The sequence below is a fragment of the Hippoglossus hippoglossus genome, chromosome 6 (genome assembly GCF_009819705.1).
Source record: "Hippoglossus hippoglossus isolate fHipHip1 chromosome 6, fHipHip1.pri, whole genome shotgun sequence".
NCBI lineage: Eukaryota > Metazoa > Chordata > Actinopteri > Pleuronectiformes > Pleuronectidae > Hippoglossus > Hippoglossus hippoglossus.
The window spans coordinates 20,441,435-20,462,383 of NC_047156.1; the positions used below are offsets into that span (position 1 = coordinate 20,441,435).

Genomic DNA, 20,949 nt, shown 5'->3' on the forward strand with positions numbered 1-20,949 from the left:
AGGACAAACTCTGATTATAGCCTTTACTGTATCAAGGTGGCCCCCCCTGGCAGCCCCACTGCACTGAGGGTGCATCACTGCGCTGGTCAACAAGAGACTCTGCTCCTCTGGTGTTTTCTAATCATCACACTTAGAGCTGATCTTTATAAAAACCTGCTGAATTACTATTTATGTTCCTGGATAAACGGGGTGTCGCTTCTACTGCAACAATGAAGTTTAAACACAGTATTGCATCATAATCTGCAAAAGAACCTCCGCCTGCAGGAGAGAGAGAGTGTGAGTGTGTGGGTGTATGTTCGTCACTGTCCCTCTTCACAAACTAACTGATAATCACATGTATTTAGTTATTAATAGGGTTAGATGTTGGATCATGAGTCTGGATCGTTCTGGTCACTTTAACCCTGATGTCCTGTCTGTGTGCTTCACGTTACGTCTCGTCTAGCAGGTTTAAACATGTGTCTAATAAGTCTTAGAGCGAATCAAACAAACACAAAGTGAACGTCAGTCCTGCACGTGTCCTAATAACTTCTGATCAGCGATAGTGTTTATTGTTAAAGTGTAAAGTGAGCGCAGGTCAGAGGGAGAGTGAGGAGGAAACAGAGACTCTGACACACGACGACCGGACCTTTAATGTGGGTCTGTCCTGATCCTGAAGAAGCGGTGGAAAACCGCTAAAACAATGAACATAGTGGAAAACATGTATCAATTATGTTCTGTCACTGCAATCAACCCTAACTTTCTTGCCCAAGTATACATGGATATTTGGCCTAGAGAAGTCGGGGATCAAACCACTGACCTTTCAATTAGTAAAATGGTAAATGTACTCTATTTATATAGTGATTCCTAATCTTATCAACTATTAAAGGCGTTTTACACTACAGATCTCATTCGCCCTTTCATACAGCCCTACTATATGCTGCAATTTTCTATCACACATTCACACTCTGATGAAAGAGCCATCAGGGGGAATTTAGGGGTCAGTGTCTTTCCCAAGGAAACTTTGGCACATTGACTTAAGGAGCCAGGCATCGAACAACTGACCATCGGTTAGTGAACTACCTGCTCTACCTCCTGAGCCACAGTCGCCCACTTTGCAAAAAAAGTCCCAACTTAAAAAGCCTTACAGAGGTAATATGCTCCCTTAAAACACTATCATTTATGACTTTCTAAATTCCTGAAACGACAAAACTCTGATCATTCTTCCAGAGCAGAAAAGGAACAATGTTTTCCTAGAAGAAAACAAAAAAATCGTCACAAAACTTACAAAAATGATTTCCAGGTCCAGGAAACCAACGTCCAATGAAAGCTGCCATCAGCCCTGGATTGATACCAATCTGAAAGCAAAAATTGCAGATGTTTTTGAAGATTGCAAACTCAAATTCATTCCCAAGAGCACGGAGCTCGATTGTGCTGGAAAATAGATGGACAAAGAACCTTACAATGACATAGTCTAGGTTGTAATCCAGCAGGTCTGGTAGAGTTTTTTTCATGACTTCCTCTTCTGACATTCCCTTGAAGCGGTCAACTTTCCGCTTCACCTTCTTGAAGCTCTCATCTATCTTCTCCTGTTTGCCGTCTGCTGGAGCCTCAGCGCCCTTCTTGGGCTTAGGGCCGGGTTTGGCTTTAGGCGCATTTGGGTCTTTAGGCGGCTTTGGTGCCTTAGGTATTTTCGGTGGCTTGGGTGGCTTCGGTGCCTTGGGTTGGGCTGGTCTGCCTCTCTTTTTGGCTGGAGCTACAAGAGGAGGTGAGAAGGAGGATATCAAAAGGAAGACCCGTCTATTTTCACAAGGTACACATTGTGTAAACACTTAATGACAAAATTAGAAATTTTGGACCTGACACACAACCAGCTAGGGCATACAATTAGGTTGTTTTATTTGAAAGTGATCACACTACCTTTTGCCAGGCTAGCAGGTTCTGGTTGATCCATCATGGGCTCTGGATTAGCCATGTTGGCCATGGCTGCGTCTCCCGTCTGTGTATCCGAGTAGTGAAACTGTTGGTTGTGGTTGAAGCCTGAATATTGCGCCTGTAGAGCGTGGAACTGCTGAGCAGACTGAACCCTGTGGTAGAAGAAGATTTAAGACACATGTAGAAATAATTCATACAACAAAGCAAAACCACCACTGGATTTTACTCTGAGGTCGGAGCCGAAGTTAGAAGTGCAACATCTCTGATTTAAAACCAAAATAAAACATTTTCTGCATTTGGTTGAGCATAACATAGACATGCTGTTTACATTTCAAAACTGATGCAGAGTCAATGAATCCGCACAAAGGATTGGTTCCTTTACTTGATCTTATCATTAAGTCCAAGTTGTTAAAAGTAATTTTGGAGTGAATTGTTCAGGGAACTTAATGTCAATGAAGGTGAAAACATTAGAAAAACATACTAACAACATACCAAACTACAGGCGGAAATGGTTTCATTTAAAACTGATCATTACAATCTTACTGAAGTTAGAAGTCATTGCAGGTCTGTTCTGGTCTTAGTTTAGGTTTGGTGCACATAATAAACTGACAACTGAGTTGCTAGCAACTTATTTCCAGACCACATGGGAAAACCCACACTTTTACCTCTCAGCCAGCAATGGGGTAATTCTGTGAAAAACCATCACACTGTTGAGCCGCACCGTCACACCACCACCTCAACATTATAACATAGTTCTGCAATAAATTGAATTAACATTTAACAATAAAATTATGATTTCACACATTTCTTGGAGCACACCATCTAGAGGCCTAGAGCCCATTAACAAAGGGGTGAATTGGTATTTTGTATGTATACATATATTGCAATTCAACTTCAACATTTATTATCACTTTTACTTATCCTATTATTTTATACTGATAAATATGAAGCTGGAAAGGAGCTTTAATTAATATAACCATTTCTCTGTGACCTAAATTAAAGCAACACTAAGCAGTTTATAAGTAAAATAACAGCTTCAAAATCATGTTAATTGTACGATAACTTGAAACAGAAAGAATGGACACCTGGAAGTGCACTATGCAGCTCTGGTGTACCGTGCTGGAACATTATGACCTGCAACCAAGAGGAGGCGCTAGCTTTAAGAAACCACTTATCATGGCAGAGCCATCAAAGAAACTGAAGAGGACATTTTCAGCGGAAACAAAAAAGTGACAGAGTAGGAAACCGAAAGAGTGAATATCGGAGCATATTTCACTCATTGGTGAGAACTCAAAGAGTCAAAGGGTTCAGGACAGATGCCGACCTGGCATTGTTGTTGTTGGACAAGTAAGTCATACTTTTTGCTAGTTTGCTTTGTCTACTGTTCTGGTTGCTTGACGTTGGTCAGTGTCGACTCGCTAGTTTATCGCTAGCAGGTAAACCCATTACGATAGATTTAGTTAGCAAGTTAGCCAAACAATTCGATGGGATATGAAACGCTTCATGTCCAGACATTGATATCTGCATAGGCTACTTGCTTGCTGTGTTAGCTTGTTAACTTGTATGCTACTGATCTACTCTGAGTTGAGTGCAGTGAATGCTCTAACGTTCTACAAACAAATGCACTTGCGTACAGCTGTGTGAATGGGGAGGCTCAGACTACAACGTGCATTTGCAACAGTGAACAATGCGTCCCACCTGTAGCTGGAGCCCGGGTATAGCCGAGAGGGAATCTTGCATTGTGTCGCTAAGGGAGATATGGCCAGTCAAAGTCAGAGAGTCCCCACAAAAAGTTTGAACTTCATAAGCCCCTTAATTGGGATCCGGGGCACGAAACATTCCTGTTCCATTGGTTTCTCATGTGACCGAATCAGCATGAAATTCTTCATTAATATCTGTGATGGTGCAGCCCAAAGGTGTGATGATTTGACACAGAATGACCCAATAGTGAGACATCTCATCTGTTGTTCAGCCTGTAGTACACCACAATTAAAGTTGCAGTGTGTAGAATTTAGTGACATAAAGTGGTGAAGTTGCATGTGGCAGCTGAATACCCCTCACCTCACCCTCCCCCTCCAAACATGAAAGAGAACCTGTGGTAATCTTCAGTTTTCATAAAAACTCAAAGGGTGTTTAGTTTGTCCAGTCTGCTACTACAAGAAACACGGTGGCCTCCATACAGAGGACCCCCCTGATGTAAATATAAAGTATTTCAATATAAAGCGCCCATTCTAGGGTAAATAAAACAACAATTTGTATAATTTAGATGAAACACATTCGTGAAAACATCACTAAGATTATTTTGTATTCAATTTCTTTCAATAGATCCCTTTAACTGAAATCTTACACACTGGACCTTTAAATGACACCTATCAGCAACAAAATATACTACAAAATAAATCAAAATAAATCGTCATGTGTTATACGATCGATATGACGTTGTGGGTGTAAGAGGGTTTTTACAAAAGTCAAAAGTTCAGCTGGGACCACATGCTCTCAATTCATTTTCATCACACGTTGCCATTCAGAGTTGTGATGCTATCATGTGACTCCTGTACTATGGTGGTGAGGAGGAAGACTCACCACTGATGAAGATACTCCGGGGACACAACAGGCAGTGATCCATTCAGCTTTTCTTCCATCTTTTGGGGGTGGTTTGACTTTATCAAATAAATCAATATGAATGTTGAGGTGATGTACATGTGGTTTCTGGCAGTGCATGAAACTGAACGCATGTGGCAGGGTATTTGCAGACAAACTGAGGCGTTAGCGACAAAACATAAACCACAAGACGGAAAAATATAAACAGAAAGCAACAGGGATGACGATGACATTTTAAAAACGTTGCTGACTCTTTTCAATGAAACACCAAATCCTCTATGTACATAAAATGGTCCCTTCTCATACAGCTACGCTCACAAACACAAAACCCGGATGGAAACCAGCTTAAAACATTTTAAAACAGGCACACTTTTAGTAACTGAAGGTGTATTAAACCTTTAAGACGTTTAATCTCTATCCTCGACGTCTCTTCATTGGGGCTGCTCATATCAATGGGTTCGTTTACAGCGCTTCAGTAGCTCTGCCACAAGTGCAGCTAGTGTTAGCCAACAGCTAGCTGCTAAGCTAACCTAGCATGGATGAACGGTTTGATTCGCTTCCACTAAGGTTCCTCACAAGCAAACGACACGCGGCTCAGCAGTAATGAAGCTATTGAACGTACCTGTTATGGGTTCGAGTTCAAATGGGTTTCCTCTGTACAATTAACTGTTATTTTCCCATCTAGCCCGGTCTCCTGTTCACAATACTGGAGCCGCTACACAGGCAACAAAGACATGACAGTCCTGCCGGTCAACTTTGACACCGGAGGCGCTCAACTCTGAGACGCGGGGGGGAGGAAAGAAAACACATTTAACCACGATCAAAATGAATGCCTCAAAGCTGCTAATCGAAGACTGGTCAATATTTAAACCTTTTTTTGAATGTATATATGTTCAAATATAATATTTTTAACGCAAACCAAATTCATAAATGGCAATCAAAAATAACCACATGCACCTACCTTATCATTGGTATGAGCTGCTCGACTTTTAAACTATGTGAGCTTGTATTCGATTGGCTGGTTCACCGTAGTATTCACAGCTTCTCTTTAAATAAGGTTGTGTTATCTGTTTACTCCCAAAAACTATTACTACACAATATAAATATAGTGATCATCATTTGAATTCATTCAAATTAAAAAAAGCTTTCAATGCTCATTTGTGGTATACTGCATTTTTATTGATTTGCAATTCTCCTTTCTTCACTGCAACCATGCTATAAAGAAGTTTTCCACGGTAAGTCAATGGGACCTGATTATACTCCATTCCTTCTTGTGATACTGACTTTTTTCAGCCAGAGTTTTATATACCGATCCGCGGCCTCCTCCATTTTAAGCATGTGTCTGGAGGCCTAAATTACCTTCACACATACTGTATGTGTTCAACCACAGTGTCAAGGATAGGTGTGCAATGCAAAATTAGATCTGAACAATGCTTAAATCGGGCCTTAAGCGTGGCATTCAACATAACAATTGGTCTGTACACATAGCAACAAACATTGATTTCTTAGGTCATCAACAGAGCCCGTATATATATAATGAGAAAGTATAGAGGAAATCATAACTCACAGTCACACAACTTAGTTTTTTTCCCATCTGTCAAAAGATGAAGCGTAATATTGTAGAAGAAGACGACCAGACCAAGTATTAAACACTGAGTGAGGTAGATGCTATCAGTTCATTTGAGAGGTTTCTCAATGGGAAACTGAATGTGGCTGGTGGGTTAGTGACTGCTTTTGTAAAGTGCATATCCTCACTGTGTGCTTTGATTGAGAAAACATTCATTTGTTATTCCAATTTTGTCCGTGTTTTTCCCCCGCAGCTATATGCTCAGTTTACGGTATGCAGCAGTGTACTGCACACAAGGCTGCTGGGGGAAAAAAACCTTTTTGATATGTTAGTGTTTCATCAGTTGCAGCTTCACATGATTTACTTTGGACAATCACACGATACATGTGTCAGCGTTAGAAGAGATTTAATAACTCTGTAATAACAGATTAGAAATTCTTGAGTACAAGTACCTATTTATACAGCTGATAAATCATAAAATGTCATTCTTTCAAAATACAAAAATAAGTCACTGGACACACACCTTAAAAATGCAATAAATAGTGATTTTAAAAAACACCAAAAACATGCACAGTCTTCTTCGGAGTAAGAAAATGTAACTGTTTGTGCACTTTATTGTGCGTCACATTGCAATGCGTCAGAAACAGTGTGACTGCTCTCTTCTCGTGGTGTCATCAGAGGGCTTCTTATTCTTACTGACGCATCGGGCAACCAATGCGGCTGGTAAATGTTGAGGGATCATCTCCAGCTGCAGTGATTCTGCAAGATATCACATTAACAATGAATTATGCATAAGACCATAACCAATACATTGGTACTAGCTCCGCATATTATCTCATTTCAAGAAAACACACAAAAGATCTTTAAAAGAATCGTGACGGTGTTTTTAGTGTGCTTTATGCAATTTGCTGCAAACTGTATATTTACACACAAAAGAATTTCAAAGCATGGTATTATTTATGTTATTGGTAAATCAGTTTTTCATGTCAGTATTGTAGAACAACAACAACAAAAGGACTTGCTTGAGATAGTCATTTACAGTGGCTGAATGTAACTAAGTATATTTACTGAAATACTGTTCTTAAAAGACAATTCTGAGGAATTATTTTACACTAAATCAATTGAAATTACTATAATATACTAGTAGAAACACTTAGTGAAATGTGCTCTACCACAATTAGCTACAACATTAAAATGGACCAACATGTAAATGCATTAATAATAATAATGATTCAATATATTGTGTAAATACTTTTAGCAGAGTTAAGGATGCAGGACATAGAACAGAGTATTCTTAAATGATGGTATTTCTACTCATTAAGTAAACGATCTGAATACTTCCTCCTCCACTGGTAATCTGTCACAATGGTTTGCAGTCATTTTCACAGTTACATTATTCATCCACCCATCATGTGCACCACTTATCCTGTAAAGGTCACAGGTGCAGCTGGAGCCGGGGTACACCCTGGACTGGTTGCCCGTGTCTTGTAGGTCAACATTTATATTATTATATTCAACTGAAATATTTATGTCCACATACTAAAGCTAAATTCACGTAAAAACCATGTGGTAACTGCACTACCTGTGTGCTACGGGAAAGAGGCCAGTTTTTCTCCTCTCCTCAGCCTGTTTTAGTTGGAGACGCTGCTGCTTTGCCTCACGTCGTCTTGTTGAGCACTACAGCTTTCATACTCTGGATCCACCTGCTCTTCTTTGATTGCCATCTTCTTTGCATCCTCTGCAAAACAAATTGGAGAGGAGGTCAAATTTGAATCCAGATCTAAATGTGTCTGTCAAACTAACAATGACATACCATGCTTTTGCTTCAGAAAATCCAACAAAAGCAAGTACATCTCTGCAGCCAAATAGGCCATAAAATGAATAAAACACCTGTGTTTCAGCTTTAAGAGAATTGTAGCAACTGTTTACCTTTGGCTAGCAGCAGATCGAAGGAGTACTGAGTCTCTTCCACCTCTAGTTTGGGTCCGGAACCTTTCATCTTGTCTCTCAGCTCCTTCAGCTTGATGTAGAAATGCACCTTATCCTGCGCTCGGGGAAACTGGGCACAGCGCGGACTTGATGAGGGCATCAAGTAGCACACCTATTGGTGAGAGGAAATATACTTTGAAAATGCTTGTGTGAATTGTTGAGTATTTTTTAAGAATTATTTGAGTACTGTTTCTTCATACTGTTTCAGTTTCTGGGATTTTGTAGGGCTGCAGTCCAAACTCCAGATTTTTTGCCTTCACACCAAACGTTTCTTTGCAAAAGATTTCATAAATACCTGCAAAAGATATATATATTTATTTCCATCGAACTTATTCAATGACTTTATGAGAAAAAACATACAAGAACAGAAATTGAGAAAAGTACTTATTTCATTGTTACAATAATTTTACCTTTGCCATTAAAAGCTGCTATTAATGGTTTGTATTTCTGCAACTTGTCGAGTAACTGTCGACCTCCTTCACGAATCTCCTTACTGTAAAAAAAGATACAGCCATAAAAAATCTTTGCAATGTTTTCTTTCATGGTAATCACTGAATTAGATTAGACTATAACGTTAATGACCAAACTGTGATGTTTGATTTCTTAATTGTAATTGAAACTGCCTTTCTACAAACTATACATCACAATGTGTTTTTCTCCCTGACCTGGAGAGGTCCTTGCTGCCAGGCGTGGTCCTCTCCACCATGTTGGTGAAGCCGATGCTGTACGTCTCCGGCAAGCTCTCATCATGCATGAAGGTGAGCTGCTGGTCAGTTAGACCAGAGAGAAACAAACATTTCCCTGTACAGAAGAGCATATTGAGCAAATACAAGGTGTCAGCACAATTGACCTTAACCAGTTTTTTGAAATACTTTCAGGTATTGTAGCTGCACTGAATCTGCACGACTTCATTGTCACGCACAGCTGGACAATGAGCAGGTTTGTTTTACAGTATGACGTAATGAGCTGATGATAAATATGACAAATCAGTAAATATTTTCTCTGTAAAATGATGTTCTGTGCTATGAGGGGTGCAGCACCAGTATCGTTAGCATAACAATAAAACAGTGCACGACACATAAAGAGACTTAAAAGACTAAGATAATAAACGCAGAAGATTATTGAGAGAAAAAAACGTTTTGTGCCTTTTATACTTTAGAAGTAGTGTGATAACAAATATTATTCAGGATCTAGCCCCAAAAGCTTATGAAAGCCTTGTTCACACTGATCTTAGCGACGTCTCACTTTGAAAACCTGTCGGGGGAAAAAACCTTCACTGATGATAAATTTGAATTTGCATCCAGATACTTACTATTAGCCCCAAAATGTTTACTGACCCATTAAAAAGCTTAAATGTGAACGAAAAGTTTTTTCCAAATTGTACAGTGTCCAGCATATACATTATATTCTGTTGTCTGATTGTTCCACTGATTCACTGCAGCTACATATTTTATACACAGTGAAAAATTCAAACCCAAGACACCATGGCTGCACAAACATGGCTGGATTGAACATTACAAAGTTCAATTGTATCATATCATTATGTTAGGTCCCTGGAAGCTTTGGTATCTGTTTGCGTTTGAAATTACAACAAATCTGAACAGCATAACAAACATTTGTAATGATGAGCCCACCACGACCGGGTCAAACAGGGTAGAAGCAGTTAAAAGTGAATACTGGCATATACTCCCTGTAGTCAGTAATGAAATTGAAATTCAACATACAGAAATGGTTTCCTGGGTTTGGGTAATGGTGTCCTTTGTAGGCTGACATAAGTCCTGGGTTAATTCCAATCTGAGGAGAAACATGAAGGTGTTACTATGGCAATAGACCTAAAAACTACAGTTTTATGTGACCACATTACGTGTTGATTATGTGTAGAGTGGTTTTAAATTTGGAGGTTTTCCTTGTATAATTGTCACAAACAACATTAACCCACCAATTATTCATATAAACAAATACATTCTCAATAGGCGCCTCATTAAATAACTCACTATCAAAATGTCAAGATTGTAGGTAATAACGTCAGGCAGGGTTTTGGCCATGACCTCAGCCACTGTCATGCCGTTGAAGCGGTTGAGAGCCCTCTTGGCCTTCTTGGCTGCTTCGGCCTCATCCTCCTCCTCCTGCGTCTCGCCATCCTCCGCCTGCTGTTTTGGAGGCCGGCCTCTCTTTTTCTTCACTGGTGTCACAACTGCGACAAAGACGAGGAGTGAGGTGGGAAATATGACACAGAAAATAAAAAAATGAAAGATGCAGGCTGGCATTTTGTAGTTTGTTTGGCTACAAACATTTTATGGCTACGCTATTAACTTCTATAAAGATGGCTGAAAGGGACCTACTGCAGCTTATACTCAGTTTGTGTTCTGAGGGGAAATGTATTTGATTTAAAACATCTCAAATACCTTGAGGTGGCCCCGCAGGCTGAGGCTGGTGCTGGACACTCTGCTGCTCCTGCTGCTGTATTACATGATGATGCTGAGAGTGATGCTGGACGCCGAGATGTTGCTGCTGATCCCTGACATTGTACATCTGCTCCTGGTAGTGATTTGGGGCTGCAGGGTAGTTCTGGTAAAAAGGATCCTGATAAAGAGGCTGCTCCCGATGGACAGATAGCTCAGCCATGACAAGCTCATCTCTGGGACCTTCTGTGTGATAGCCCATGTTGTGATAGGGCATCACATGCTGCGCCTCAGGGTGCTGCTGGCTGGACTGGTACCTGGAAAAGAAGAGGGTGCATGAGAGAAGAGGAGTGGACAAAAAGGAGGAAGAGGGTTACGGAGAGAAAGGAGAGAAGGGTGAGCAACAACAGAAAATAACACTGACCTGGACACAACAAGAAAAAAAAAAGTTACGTCTGGTGTTTGATGCAGTGCATGAAAATGTGAGTGAGGCAAACAAGGCACAATACTTACAAACATACATGCGCTGATGTAAACATGTTTGCTTTCTCTGAATCTCATTCATTACACCTTTATTGACATTATTTGCTCTTTTCTGGGAATATTTAGCTCAAACATGTATTTGTTACAGCCACACATTTTTTTTAACTATTTTAAACACTCCACATTGATTGTTCACTAAAGTCAAATCTGTCTGGAACGGAGTGAAAACATACAAACAATTAATAGGAGTTGCATGATTGTGACTGATGTGAATTCAACTACAAGTCAAACACGTGAAGAGTTTCTCTTACGGCTGTGTCCATACTACAGTTGGCAAATAGATAGAGTGCACGTGGATTTATAAAGCCTGTAGCACGTGATGGTGGAATGTTTGCTTCCCTTTACATGGTGCAAACCAGCTGCAGGATATTTCTCATGAGAGAGCTGCGACTAAAGATCACTTTTATTAATCTGCCTCTTAATTTCTGCATTACTCCTTCACTCAGTCTGTTAAATTTCCAAAATAGAGGAAAAAAAGCCACAACATATTTGTGTCGGCCAAAGTAATGCCTTTAAATGTCTTAATGTGTCTGAACAACAGACCAAACCCAAAATGTATTGATTTGACAGGGTGTAAACAAATGAGAAGAAATTCTTTCAGTCTCTTTAACTATGTTTTACCACAAATAAACCAGCCAACATTTGGCTTCTTTGTTTGAAAAATCACCAAAATCAATCAATAATCAAAATGTAAATGATTATTGTTGTCATTATTACTATTCCTCCCCCACTAAATATTGGTGTCTTGTAAACATGTGTCCTGCCTAAAGTTCATGACACAATAATAGAAATCAATGAATCACATTAATGATTTTCCTTTTATTTAATAATCCTTGCAGCCTTAATATTCCTGGTGCAACATGACTCCTAGAGATTACCTGGGAGTTAATAGATTTATTGTTACACACCTGGATAATAACTCAGGATACCTCAGATTTAAGATAATAGTCCTCCCTCAGGAGCCTCTATTCATAGGAATATCTAATTACCATTCATTAATGTACCATCACTAGCTACAAACCTGGATAGAAAGTGTAGGGGTGTGTATGGTATCGTGTCAGATGATTTGTTTAAATTGTCCACCTCATGCATGACAATGAAGACCCAGGACCTGCCTGCACCTCCAACACCAACTCACCACTGCTGAAAATAATCCGAGGGAACCGTCAGTGATGTGAACTGGTTTTCCTCCATCTTAACTGTCGACTTGTTTGAATGGATGAACATTTACTGACCTGCCGCGTTCGTTCATGTAAACAGTAGTAAACACGAACTGTGTGGATATTTGAGCACGTTAACAGACACCGCAGGCACAAAGAAGACAGGAAGCTGGAGGCTTTAACTCAACAGTGAGCTAACAACAAAACGCAACGGCGAGGAACCCGGAAGAGAGCGACTCATTAACGAAACATGAAGCCATATGATCGAACTAACGTACCTGTCATACATTTTGTTCTGTAATTTTCAAATAAGGAGACGTGGGGGCTGGTAGTCCTCCCAAAACAAAGACCATTTAAACGATCGACGTCTACGCTTACTCGGGTTGAGTCAAGCTTTACCGCCACCTCTTGGTTTGGAGGTGCACATTTAGCCACACCACTAAATCGACCCACCACCGCAAACGATCGATTATTATTTATTATCATTATTAATAATTGAAACGGCACTGATTCCGTATTATTCTAAACATCACGAAACACACGTGGGACAAAGCAGGTCTATTGTACGCTTCACAGACTGCACATCCTCCTGCTGCCTCTAGATGGCGGTAGAAGTCGTATCACGCATGAGTTAATGCCGCAGAAGAAGGCAGCAGCCAAAGATATGTATATTTTTATAAAGAACCTCACTCCACAGTGAAAAACTGGACGACACAGAAAAATAGGAGGTGTCATATTACGAGTCAGTCTAATATCTGGATTATTATTTACTTCTTGTTACTACTCCCCGGATGTAAGTGTCTTACACAGGTCCAAATACTATTCAGCCAGCGATATCAGCTTTTCACTCACAAACTATGTAGAAATTGATTTTATTAAATGCAACCTCAACGCAGCAGAATACACAGCGAGTGTGTTATCTTAATCATTGAAGCTTAAAATGTTTTTGAATTAAATAACTATCGTCTTCAACACGTAAATTCACAAAAAACCCAGTTTACAAATGTAAACTGGGTTTTTTGTGAATAAAGAAAGAGTGAGTAAAGAAAGAGTGAGAGCTCCTCCCTCTGTCAGACCATCTCCGTGTCAGCTGAACAGCATGACCTGTGTGACACTAATGTCTGAGACATCATGAAAACAGCGTCACTTTGCTTATTTAAATGACTGTGACATAAACACGGTAAGTTTAAGATCATGTCTTTGTCACTATTGTCTGTTCAACTTGTGTCACTGTTACATCAGTGCTAACCTCTGCTGCCAACCTCTGCTGATAACCTGTGCTGCTAACCAAATGTGCTAACCTTGGCTACTAACCCATGCTGCCAATAACCTATGCTGCTAACCTATGCTGCCAATCTATGTTAATAACCAATGCTGCTAATAACCTGTGCTGCTAACCAAAGGTGCTAACCTATGCTACTAAGCTATGCTGCTAATAACCTATGCTGCTAACCTATGCTACTAATAACCTATGCTGCTAATTAAAGATGCTAACATACATTGACATTGATATCATAAACAGCTCATTTACGATGATTACTTAATACTAAAAATCAAGTGCTCGCCCACAGTAGCTGCTTGTTCAGAATCCCTGAATTTGGTTTCCCAATTTTATGATGCATGGTCCTGATTATGAGGCGTTATTTTACTGGACCATGTTTTTTTTTATCCTGCAAGAAAATGATTTAACATATTATTACACTTAGCACCCAACTAAAAAGGAGAGCAGAGAAAGATGAAATGCCTCTGCCCCATCCATTGACCAAAACGAAATCTAATGTCATACCATCATTGTATTTATATTAGTATTATTGTTTTGTTGCACACGTTTCTATTAATTGCATTTGTACTATTTTACTCCCTATACTTATTTTGTAATTCTTTATACGGGCAACAGACCCCTTGTATTTCTTTTTTTTTTTTCACCTCTTTTATTTTTGCTAGGAAATTGAAAACAGAAAAACATTTTTTTGGTGTCCATGTCCAGCACCTTCACTCTGCCTCTATGTATGACATTTGCTTTATAAATAAAACTGCCTTCTCATATAGATGACTTTCTCTCTCCAGGTGCAGGAAGTGTGTGAGGATGCCAGCCGGTGTGTCTTGGCCTCGGTACCTGAGGATGTTTGGAGGCAGTGTACTGGCCATGTTTGCAGGAGCACAAGTCGTCCATCAGTACTACCTACCTGATCTGGTGAGGGACAAAAGAAACCATTTCCCCCCTCAATGTCCTGTCTGTGTTTTTAAGTGCATGCTCTGTAGATGAAATCAATACAACACAAGTGATGCATACTTTGAGGTCACTGAAAAAGACTTTGAATTTGTAAATTTCACAATAGGTTGATGGATGGAAGAATAGATGGATGTTGAATTAATGATATTTCTGGATAATAAAACACATAAATTAACTCATTACCATGCGTACCATTACTAAACAAGTAAAATAAATAAAGACATTTACTTACATACTTTATGCATCTACTAAGTCAACAAAGCGTCTGAAATCTTCATCAGGAACACACATTTCTCTCATATATATCACCACCAAACATGAGGGGCTATTAGGATTGGTTCATGTCTACATGGTCGCAAACAAAGGGATGTGGCTGGATACACCCAGACCTTAAATAACCTCCCCTTCAAAACTCCTCCCCTGTGCACAGACAGGTAAATTCCTCCTCGGACCCAGAGCTCACAGAATTGGCCTTGATTCTGGATTTAACAATCACCCAGCATATTGCACTTCATCTGTTCACTTGAAATCCAGTTTTTAATGTCCTTTGACAGCCACCACACTCCAGGGGTAAACTTGTGCAGCTTTTATATACAGTACAGTAGCGATGATTCAGGTTTTTAAACCAATCTGCAAACATCTGGCACAACTGTGTCAGAATCTGTACCAAACAACCAGATCTCTAATGTTGGTGTTTAAGGTCGTTGAACGTTTTTTCAGCATCAACTTCATGTGTAGCTAAATTGTTGAAGTGTCAAATAATTTGTTAAGACATGAAAATTCAAAAATAGACTACAAAAATACTGCACCCAACTGAATGGCCTCTGTTTTCTTTCAGTGTTTGTTCAACAATACTTGCTGTTCTGCTCTTTCAGAGTATACCAGAGATCCCACCAAGGCCTGGGGAGCTTCAGACAGAACTGCAGGGATACAGAGTCAGAGAAGAAGCTGCTGCTACGTTACAGCAGCTCAGAGAAGAACAAAAAGTGGACTGATGTGGAGTTATACGTCCTCTGTGTGATGGACACACAATCGAGCAGACTTTGTCCAGTTTTTGCCAACAGCTAGAGGCTGAAGAATGCCTGGGTGAACTGGGACATCAGTAAATGGAGATCTTCTGTGTTTGCCATTTTCTTACAATGGCTCAAACGAATGAGACTGAATACAACAATGTTGGAGTTTTGCTGCCCAAGACGAAGACCTTATCTTTTACATCCAGTTGTATCCATCTGTTGTCAATACATCTTTACATCCTTTTTGATTGTGTTTGTATCTGTATCTGTAGATTGATGAAATGTGCTACACACAGCAACTGCTGTAAGGTCATGAAGCTGTTTATGGTTTTGACTATGTACAAAGAATATTTTTCGATGAAATATATCCCAGTTAATATTTTACTCAGGCATATACATAGAACTGCAAAATGAATATACAATTTTGACGATTGACCAACATGGTGTTACTCAGGCAGTACAGGACTCCTGCTCAGGCTCTGAATTACCCTGAACCACATCCTAATTCTTCTGGGGTGAGATGAAAGACACTTGTCTAGTCCTTACTGTCTTCTTCCCAAAGCTTTCGCCCCCTCACCTTTCAATAGCACTCCAACTGGCATATGAAAATACTCAGTTAACAACAGCTTCCTTGTCAAATATAACAGATGTTGCATGTGCTGGAAATAATGTCAAGCTGAAATTATATATTTGCTGCTTGGGAAATTTTAATTTAGTCTAGAGACAACTTGTAAGAACTTTCATCTGATTGGACATCATGAGTCTGGCTTCGTCACACACAATCTGTGCTTGTACATCACTGAGAACAGTCTACTGGCAATTTAAACCAATAATATAATAAAGTGTCACACAATAGAACTAAGAGATGGTTACTTTAATTGTAGATAATGTGCTTTATTCAATAAGATAAAAGCAATAAGATAAAATCAATGAAAATAAATACAATGTTAATAATGTAAAAATTTTAATAAACTGTCCCTCTCAACCACTTTAGGTTTGAGCAGGATTGGCTGACTGCTCATAACCCAGGGCATTTATACAATTTTTTTCTAAATGGACGTCCTCTCCTTGAAAATTTAATGTAAATCGAATTAAAGTTGTAAAACTACGCTTACTTCCTGTTGCCAGTAAGTGGCGCTAACACACACACAGACTAATAGATCTATTCAGGTCGAGAATGATCATGTGACCGAATTTTGGAGCTGATTGGACAATGCACATCGGAGATACAACAACTTAATCTTTGATTAATTCCTCTTCGGCCATTGACCACGACCATGTCAAACTTTGTCAGAAGGGCCTCAAGACATTGATGATGAAGTCATATCGAAACTGTGAGTTTTTGTCGAACACCATGTTAGGCGTCAAATTCCAACATGTCACAGTGACACATGAAATTGCTGTAACTTCAGTGTACTGTGTTCAATCTCCCTCAACCTACATTTGTGTAACAACAGAGATTTAAAAAAGAGGTTGTGCAATTGAAAATGGAAATAGGGCTTTTGATGGAAATAAATAACGAGATAATAGAGGAGGTATGCATACTCAGAGAAAGTAATGAAGCGATAATGGAAACAATTTATATAATTTTTGTGAAATTACCTTAAGATCTGAGTTGAGCAATTGACCTGTGTATGTTATCGCTTATTAGGAACTACTATATTACTATAAGCCTTATTGCTTATAGTTTGTGAAATGGACATTTTTTTAAACTCTACTGTGCATTGTCCAGTGAGCACCAAAATTCTCACCTATATGATCAGAGTCCCGGCCTGAACAGCTCCATTATGTCAATGTTGACTCAGTGTCATAGTGCCACCTACGGATTCGCCATGAAAATAAAGTTGTTGTAACTCCACTGTACATTGTCCAATTGGCCCCCAAATTGACGCGTTTATCCTTGCGCAAAACGCACTCAACGCAGAGCCATTTCTCCCGGTCCATGTCCGCCCTCCCCCGCGGCCGCATCAGGTCCCGAGTTTGCAAGTGCTCGGCCCGCACAGTGACGCTTCGCATCCCTAGATAAAATCGGTGCTCTTCACTTTGTGAATCAAGGTATTTATTTGTCTTTATAAACAGTAATTTCAAATAGATTATTAAAATTGTCATTATTTCTTTGTAAATTAATTCTGTGCTTATAAATGATCTACATATTGATTGTTTTCTGTTGTTTCTTTTATTGACTGTTAACATATCAAATAATTAATGACTTTGTAAATTAGTCTATTTATTTGTAGATTAACCACTTTTGAAACAAATGTATTAATTCTTGTTCTTGTAGCTCAATGAATCAATAATGAATGAAATGTTTTATTTCCACTTCTCTCCGACAGCAGTGCTCCTCCACGGCTGGTATCATAGCAACACGTTTCAACAAACGGGATGCGGAGAAAATGGCGACCGAGAAAGAACGAGACGCTGCAGAATATCTGAAAAGACACAGAATAATGGAGCTGTTGGAAAACCTGAGCAGTCTGCTCTTCTTCTACAGACCTGGTTAGACATGATTCCTCTGGTTCACACACGACGTCCTCCCACACTGTGTCGTAAGAATAGCTTTGGCGATAGTTAGCGTTCAAACTCTATTTACACGGCGGTGAGAAGCCGGAACAAGTTGTTGCGCAGCTTCTCAGCCACAGATATACGATATCTAGTTTACTCTCGAAACACATCTCTGTATAATGCACTACAAACGACATCCTCAAAGAACTACAAACTACATCCTTGAAGAATGAATGTACATGTATTGCTGTGTGTCTCTGAGGTTACTACTTCCACCACCATGGTGGAATGGTCCTCTCCGGGACTTATAGTGAATATTGTATTCAAAGCGTATTTAGACACAATATAGATTCGTGTTGCTATAATATTTGAAGTCCTTGATCATACCCGGTTTTATTCAGTTGTGGTTGTTCTGAATTTTGCCTCAAACTTTCTCTAAATCATTCAATCATTTCACTTCAATAGTCATGTTATATTATGTGTTTTGATTGATTCTTTCATTCAGAGAAACCCACACAGTTTCTTGTTGAGCAGCTGGAACAGCTAAAGATGTCTCAAGAGAGCGGGGGTCAAGGGCCAAATCTGTTCAACAACTCCAACCTGGACGCAGTCTTAGGGATCCTGGACCCCACCAATATAGAACACATCACTTTTGCGCAATACAAGCACGGTGAGCACACGATGTGGACACTTTTGATATTTTCTTGGGTTGAGGGACTGGCACTGCACACACCCTCAATATAATTAAAATCCATGATTGTTATTCAAAGTGACTACATAATTCTCAGGTCACCAGGGGAAATTATAGAAATATTTGTATGCATTCATTTTTCACATAGGTATTCAGTTTTTCTTTATCAGAACCTTTAATTATAAAATAATTATACGTAGTAGACTAATTATTAATTTAGGTAAATGTGTTTTTCAGCCAAGTATCACTTCATAATGAACTGATCCTGTTTCTCCACAGCTCTGACCACACTGGGCATAAAGGACTTTGATGAATGTCCTGAAGGTGCTAATGAAGACAGAATATCCTATGAGACGTTTAAAACAGAAGCGTAAGGGCAGCTTCTAAACTATAAACATCATGACAAAACAATACTAACAAGCCCTTTAAAGTTCACCATCTTATGAAGGAATGTTTATGTTATTTTGTTTTAACAGGATGCAAGGCCTGCAGAGAAGCTCAGCAACATATGAACAACTGTGAATATCGATGTTTTCGCCCACCCAGTTGATATTTATGTATCCAGTGTTATAATCTTGAAGTGCACCTGGATGTGACTGGGAGGAGTGAACTGTGTTTGGTCAAATGAGCCTGTTTTATTATTGCTATATATTGTATATACTGGTTCAGGTAGTTTCACACATTCAAGTATTGATAGAAATATGCAGTGATGGTCTTTCTTCTTACAACTGGAGGTTGTGAAGCCAAAGTGATCCTTGTCATGATGGATGATTCTCTCTATTCAAATACTGACAAAAATATTTTCAAATATCATTTATGATGTTTATAAAAAATTAAGTTACATACAGTCGTACATATTTTAATTGCACATTTATTTATTCTAGTAACCTCACACATGAGGATGTTTGATACAGAAGATGGTAAATTGTGGTGGCTGTGATAAGGGGAGTCAAAGAGGGAGGTGCAGACGATTGTGCAGTCCCACAGAAGTCAAACTCAAATGCAGATGTCAGGCATTACAACAACGATTTATGGGGATACTGTTTATGTTGAATTTCACCTTGGATTCCAATGTCAATCAACCCATCCACTATTGTTACATTCATTTGAAAAGCCTGGATGTTCTTCATCACTTTGCTTGAGAATAAATCCCTATGAACCCGTGTTATCTTCTCCTTGTTCCATCAGTGTAGGCTAAGGGTCCTATTAATTAGTTTTTTCCCTCTGTTTTGGCTGATATCCGTGGCTTTCGGCTGAAGGACTTTGCTGAGCCAATCTTGAGATCTGGGTCCAACAGGATGTCTCCCCATCTCCCCATCTCCCATTTGTTGCTTTGGTGCTTTCCACTGTCCCTTTTTATAAGTCCTGATAGACGTTGACGGTGATAACTTTAATCCCTTGGCCTTGTGCTAGATCCTCTATGGAACCCCAGTACCTTGCTCGGACTGTCAGCTCCCTTTCTTCAGGCTGATACTTATTCTCCACAGAGGACAGTGTATAGCTTCAGAAGGTCACTATTCCTCCTCCTTCATTGTTCACTTTTACCATTGCATCATTGTCCTCACGGCTGACTTCTGCCACTACCCTGGTGGCAAGGCTTCTCAGTTCCAGTCTTACATCACACTCTAGTGGTCACATATGGTAAAAATTACTTTAACATTTCATGATGGAGGGATTGGTCAGGTTTAACAGGAGCAGGCGCGGCACACTGGACTGTGGTGGAAGTGCACAAGGCAGAAAGCATCTGTTCAACAGAACTAAAATCTGACAATCCAAACATTGAATGAGTTAAATAACTCCAGGGAAATTACAACAATCCAACACCATGGAAGCAAGCTGCCGTTAAAGCCCAAAGAAGAAGAAGATATATCTTTTTGTAAAATTAAAAATATGTACATACAAAAACAATCATGACAATCATTCGCTCAGAAAAATAACCAGTACATAAAAGCTGTACATAAGACAGAACTTATACATATATAAGATAATAGATAGATAGATAGATAGATAGATAGATAGATAGATAGATAGATTAATAAATAAATATAATGAACCCATAACACCTTATTACAGTTGTCTGAACTTAAAGACCGTGGAAAGCAACTTAAATTAATTTAGTAAAAGAATAAATATGGAGGATGGTTTTAAGAATCATCATTCATTTTTGTGAATGGAGAAACGTTGCCAAACACAGAGTCACATCACAACAGAGTTAATCATTTTAGTTTTTCTACATCAGATCAAATGTCATATTATCTATAGAGAGGGAATCTGGAAAAGCTGCGCGTTATTTTGTCTTATCCACTGGTGAGGAAGAAGAAGAGGAAGATCGCTCCT

General features: G+C 39.3%; 5 protein-coding genes across 13 annotated transcripts in view; 3 read left to right on the forward strand and 2 right to left on the reverse strand.

The window, feature by feature from the left end:
- The window catches only part of tdg.1 (thymine DNA glycosylase, tandem duplicate 1), a 9,500-nt gene extending 4,222 nt beyond the window's left edge, over nt 1–5,278 (reverse strand). Inside the window, exons 1-5 of one of the 2 annotated variants that reach the window (XM_034589005.1) lie at nt 5,135–5,278; nt 4,495–4,571; nt 1,897–2,063; nt 1,440–1,732; nt 1,265–1,334 (exon numbers count right to left, since the gene is read on the reverse strand). In XM_034589005.1, the coding sequence (XP_034444896.1) occupies nt 1,265–1,334; nt 1,440–1,732; nt 1,897–2,063; nt 4,495–4,553 (589 nt within the window). In that variant the 5' untranslated portion in view covers nt 4,554–4,571; nt 5,135–5,278. The remainder of the gene's footprint in view (nt 1–1,264; nt 1,335–1,439; nt 1,733–1,896; nt 2,064–4,494; nt 4,572–5,134) is intronic. The other variant, XM_034589006.1, reaches the window with a different exon arrangement.
- LOC117763670 (patatin-like phospholipase domain-containing protein 2) overlaps nt 1–5,669 on the forward strand; it is a 17,351-nt gene extending 11,682 nt beyond the window's left edge. For all 3 annotated transcript variants that reach the window (XM_034589011.1, XM_034589013.1, XM_034589016.1), the window contains one exon: nt 5,198–5,669. In XM_034589011.1, the coding sequence (XP_034444902.1) occupies nt 5,198–5,294 (97 nt within the window). In that variant the 3' untranslated portion in view covers nt 5,295–5,669. The remainder of the gene's footprint in view (nt 1–5,197) is intronic.
- A 799-nt stretch (nt 5,670–6,468) lies between these two features.
- Nucleotides 6,469–12,576, reverse strand: tdg.2 (thymine DNA glycosylase, tandem duplicate 2). 4 transcript variants are annotated; one of them, XM_034589020.1, is made up of 10 exons: nt 12,452–12,576; nt 10,474–10,787; nt 10,063–10,262; nt 9,793–9,862; nt 8,734–8,869; nt 8,479–8,561; nt 8,269–8,363; nt 8,009–8,180; nt 7,662–7,817; nt 6,469–6,838 (listed from the first exon to the last, which is right to left on the reverse strand). In XM_034589020.1, exons 1-9 carry the CDS (start codon nt 12,460–12,462, stop codon nt 7,711–7,713), a joined length of 1,188 nt encoding a protein of 395 aa, XP_034444911.1. In that variant the 5' UTR covers nt 12,463–12,576; the 3' UTR covers nt 6,469–6,838; nt 7,662–7,710. The 4 variants fall into 4 exon arrangements, with proteins under 4 accessions (XP_034444911.1, XP_034444912.1, XP_034444910.1 ...); XM_034589021.1 differs by having other exon boundaries at nt 12,461–12,555; XM_034589019.1 differs by having other exon boundaries at nt 12,249–12,550.
- A 639-nt stretch (nt 12,577–13,215) lies between these two features.
- Nucleotides 13,216–16,277, forward strand: c6h12orf73 (chromosome 6 C12orf73 homolog). Of its 3 annotated transcripts, none has more exons than XM_034589064.1 (3): nt 13,216–13,349; nt 14,237–14,367; nt 15,282–16,277. In XM_034589064.1, exons 2-3 carry the CDS (start codon nt 14,260–14,262, stop codon nt 15,399–15,401), a joined length of 228 nt encoding a protein of 75 aa, XP_034444955.1. In that variant the 5' UTR covers nt 13,216–13,349; nt 14,237–14,259; the 3' UTR covers nt 15,402–16,277. The 3 variants fall into 3 exon arrangements, with proteins under 3 accessions (XP_034444955.1, XP_034444956.1, XP_034444954.1); XM_034589065.1 differs by having other exon boundaries at nt 13,231–13,353; nt 14,241–14,367; XM_034589063.1 differs by lacking the exon at nt 13,216–13,349 and adding an exon at nt 13,445–13,466 and having other exon boundaries at nt 14,241–14,367.
- Nucleotides 16,278–17,641: 1,364 nt separating this feature from the next.
- Nucleotides 17,642–19,471, forward strand: si:dkey-42p14.3 (EF-hand calcium-binding domain-containing protein 10). The gene is made up of 4 exons (XM_034589051.1): nt 17,642–17,915; nt 18,427–18,591; nt 18,892–18,982; nt 19,089–19,471. Exons 1-4 carry the CDS (start codon nt 17,720–17,722, stop codon nt 19,132–19,134), a joined length of 498 nt encoding a protein of 165 aa, XP_034444942.1. The 5' UTR covers nt 17,642–17,719; the 3' UTR covers nt 19,135–19,471.
- The last annotated feature ends 1,478 nt before the right edge of the window (nt 19,472–20,949 follow it).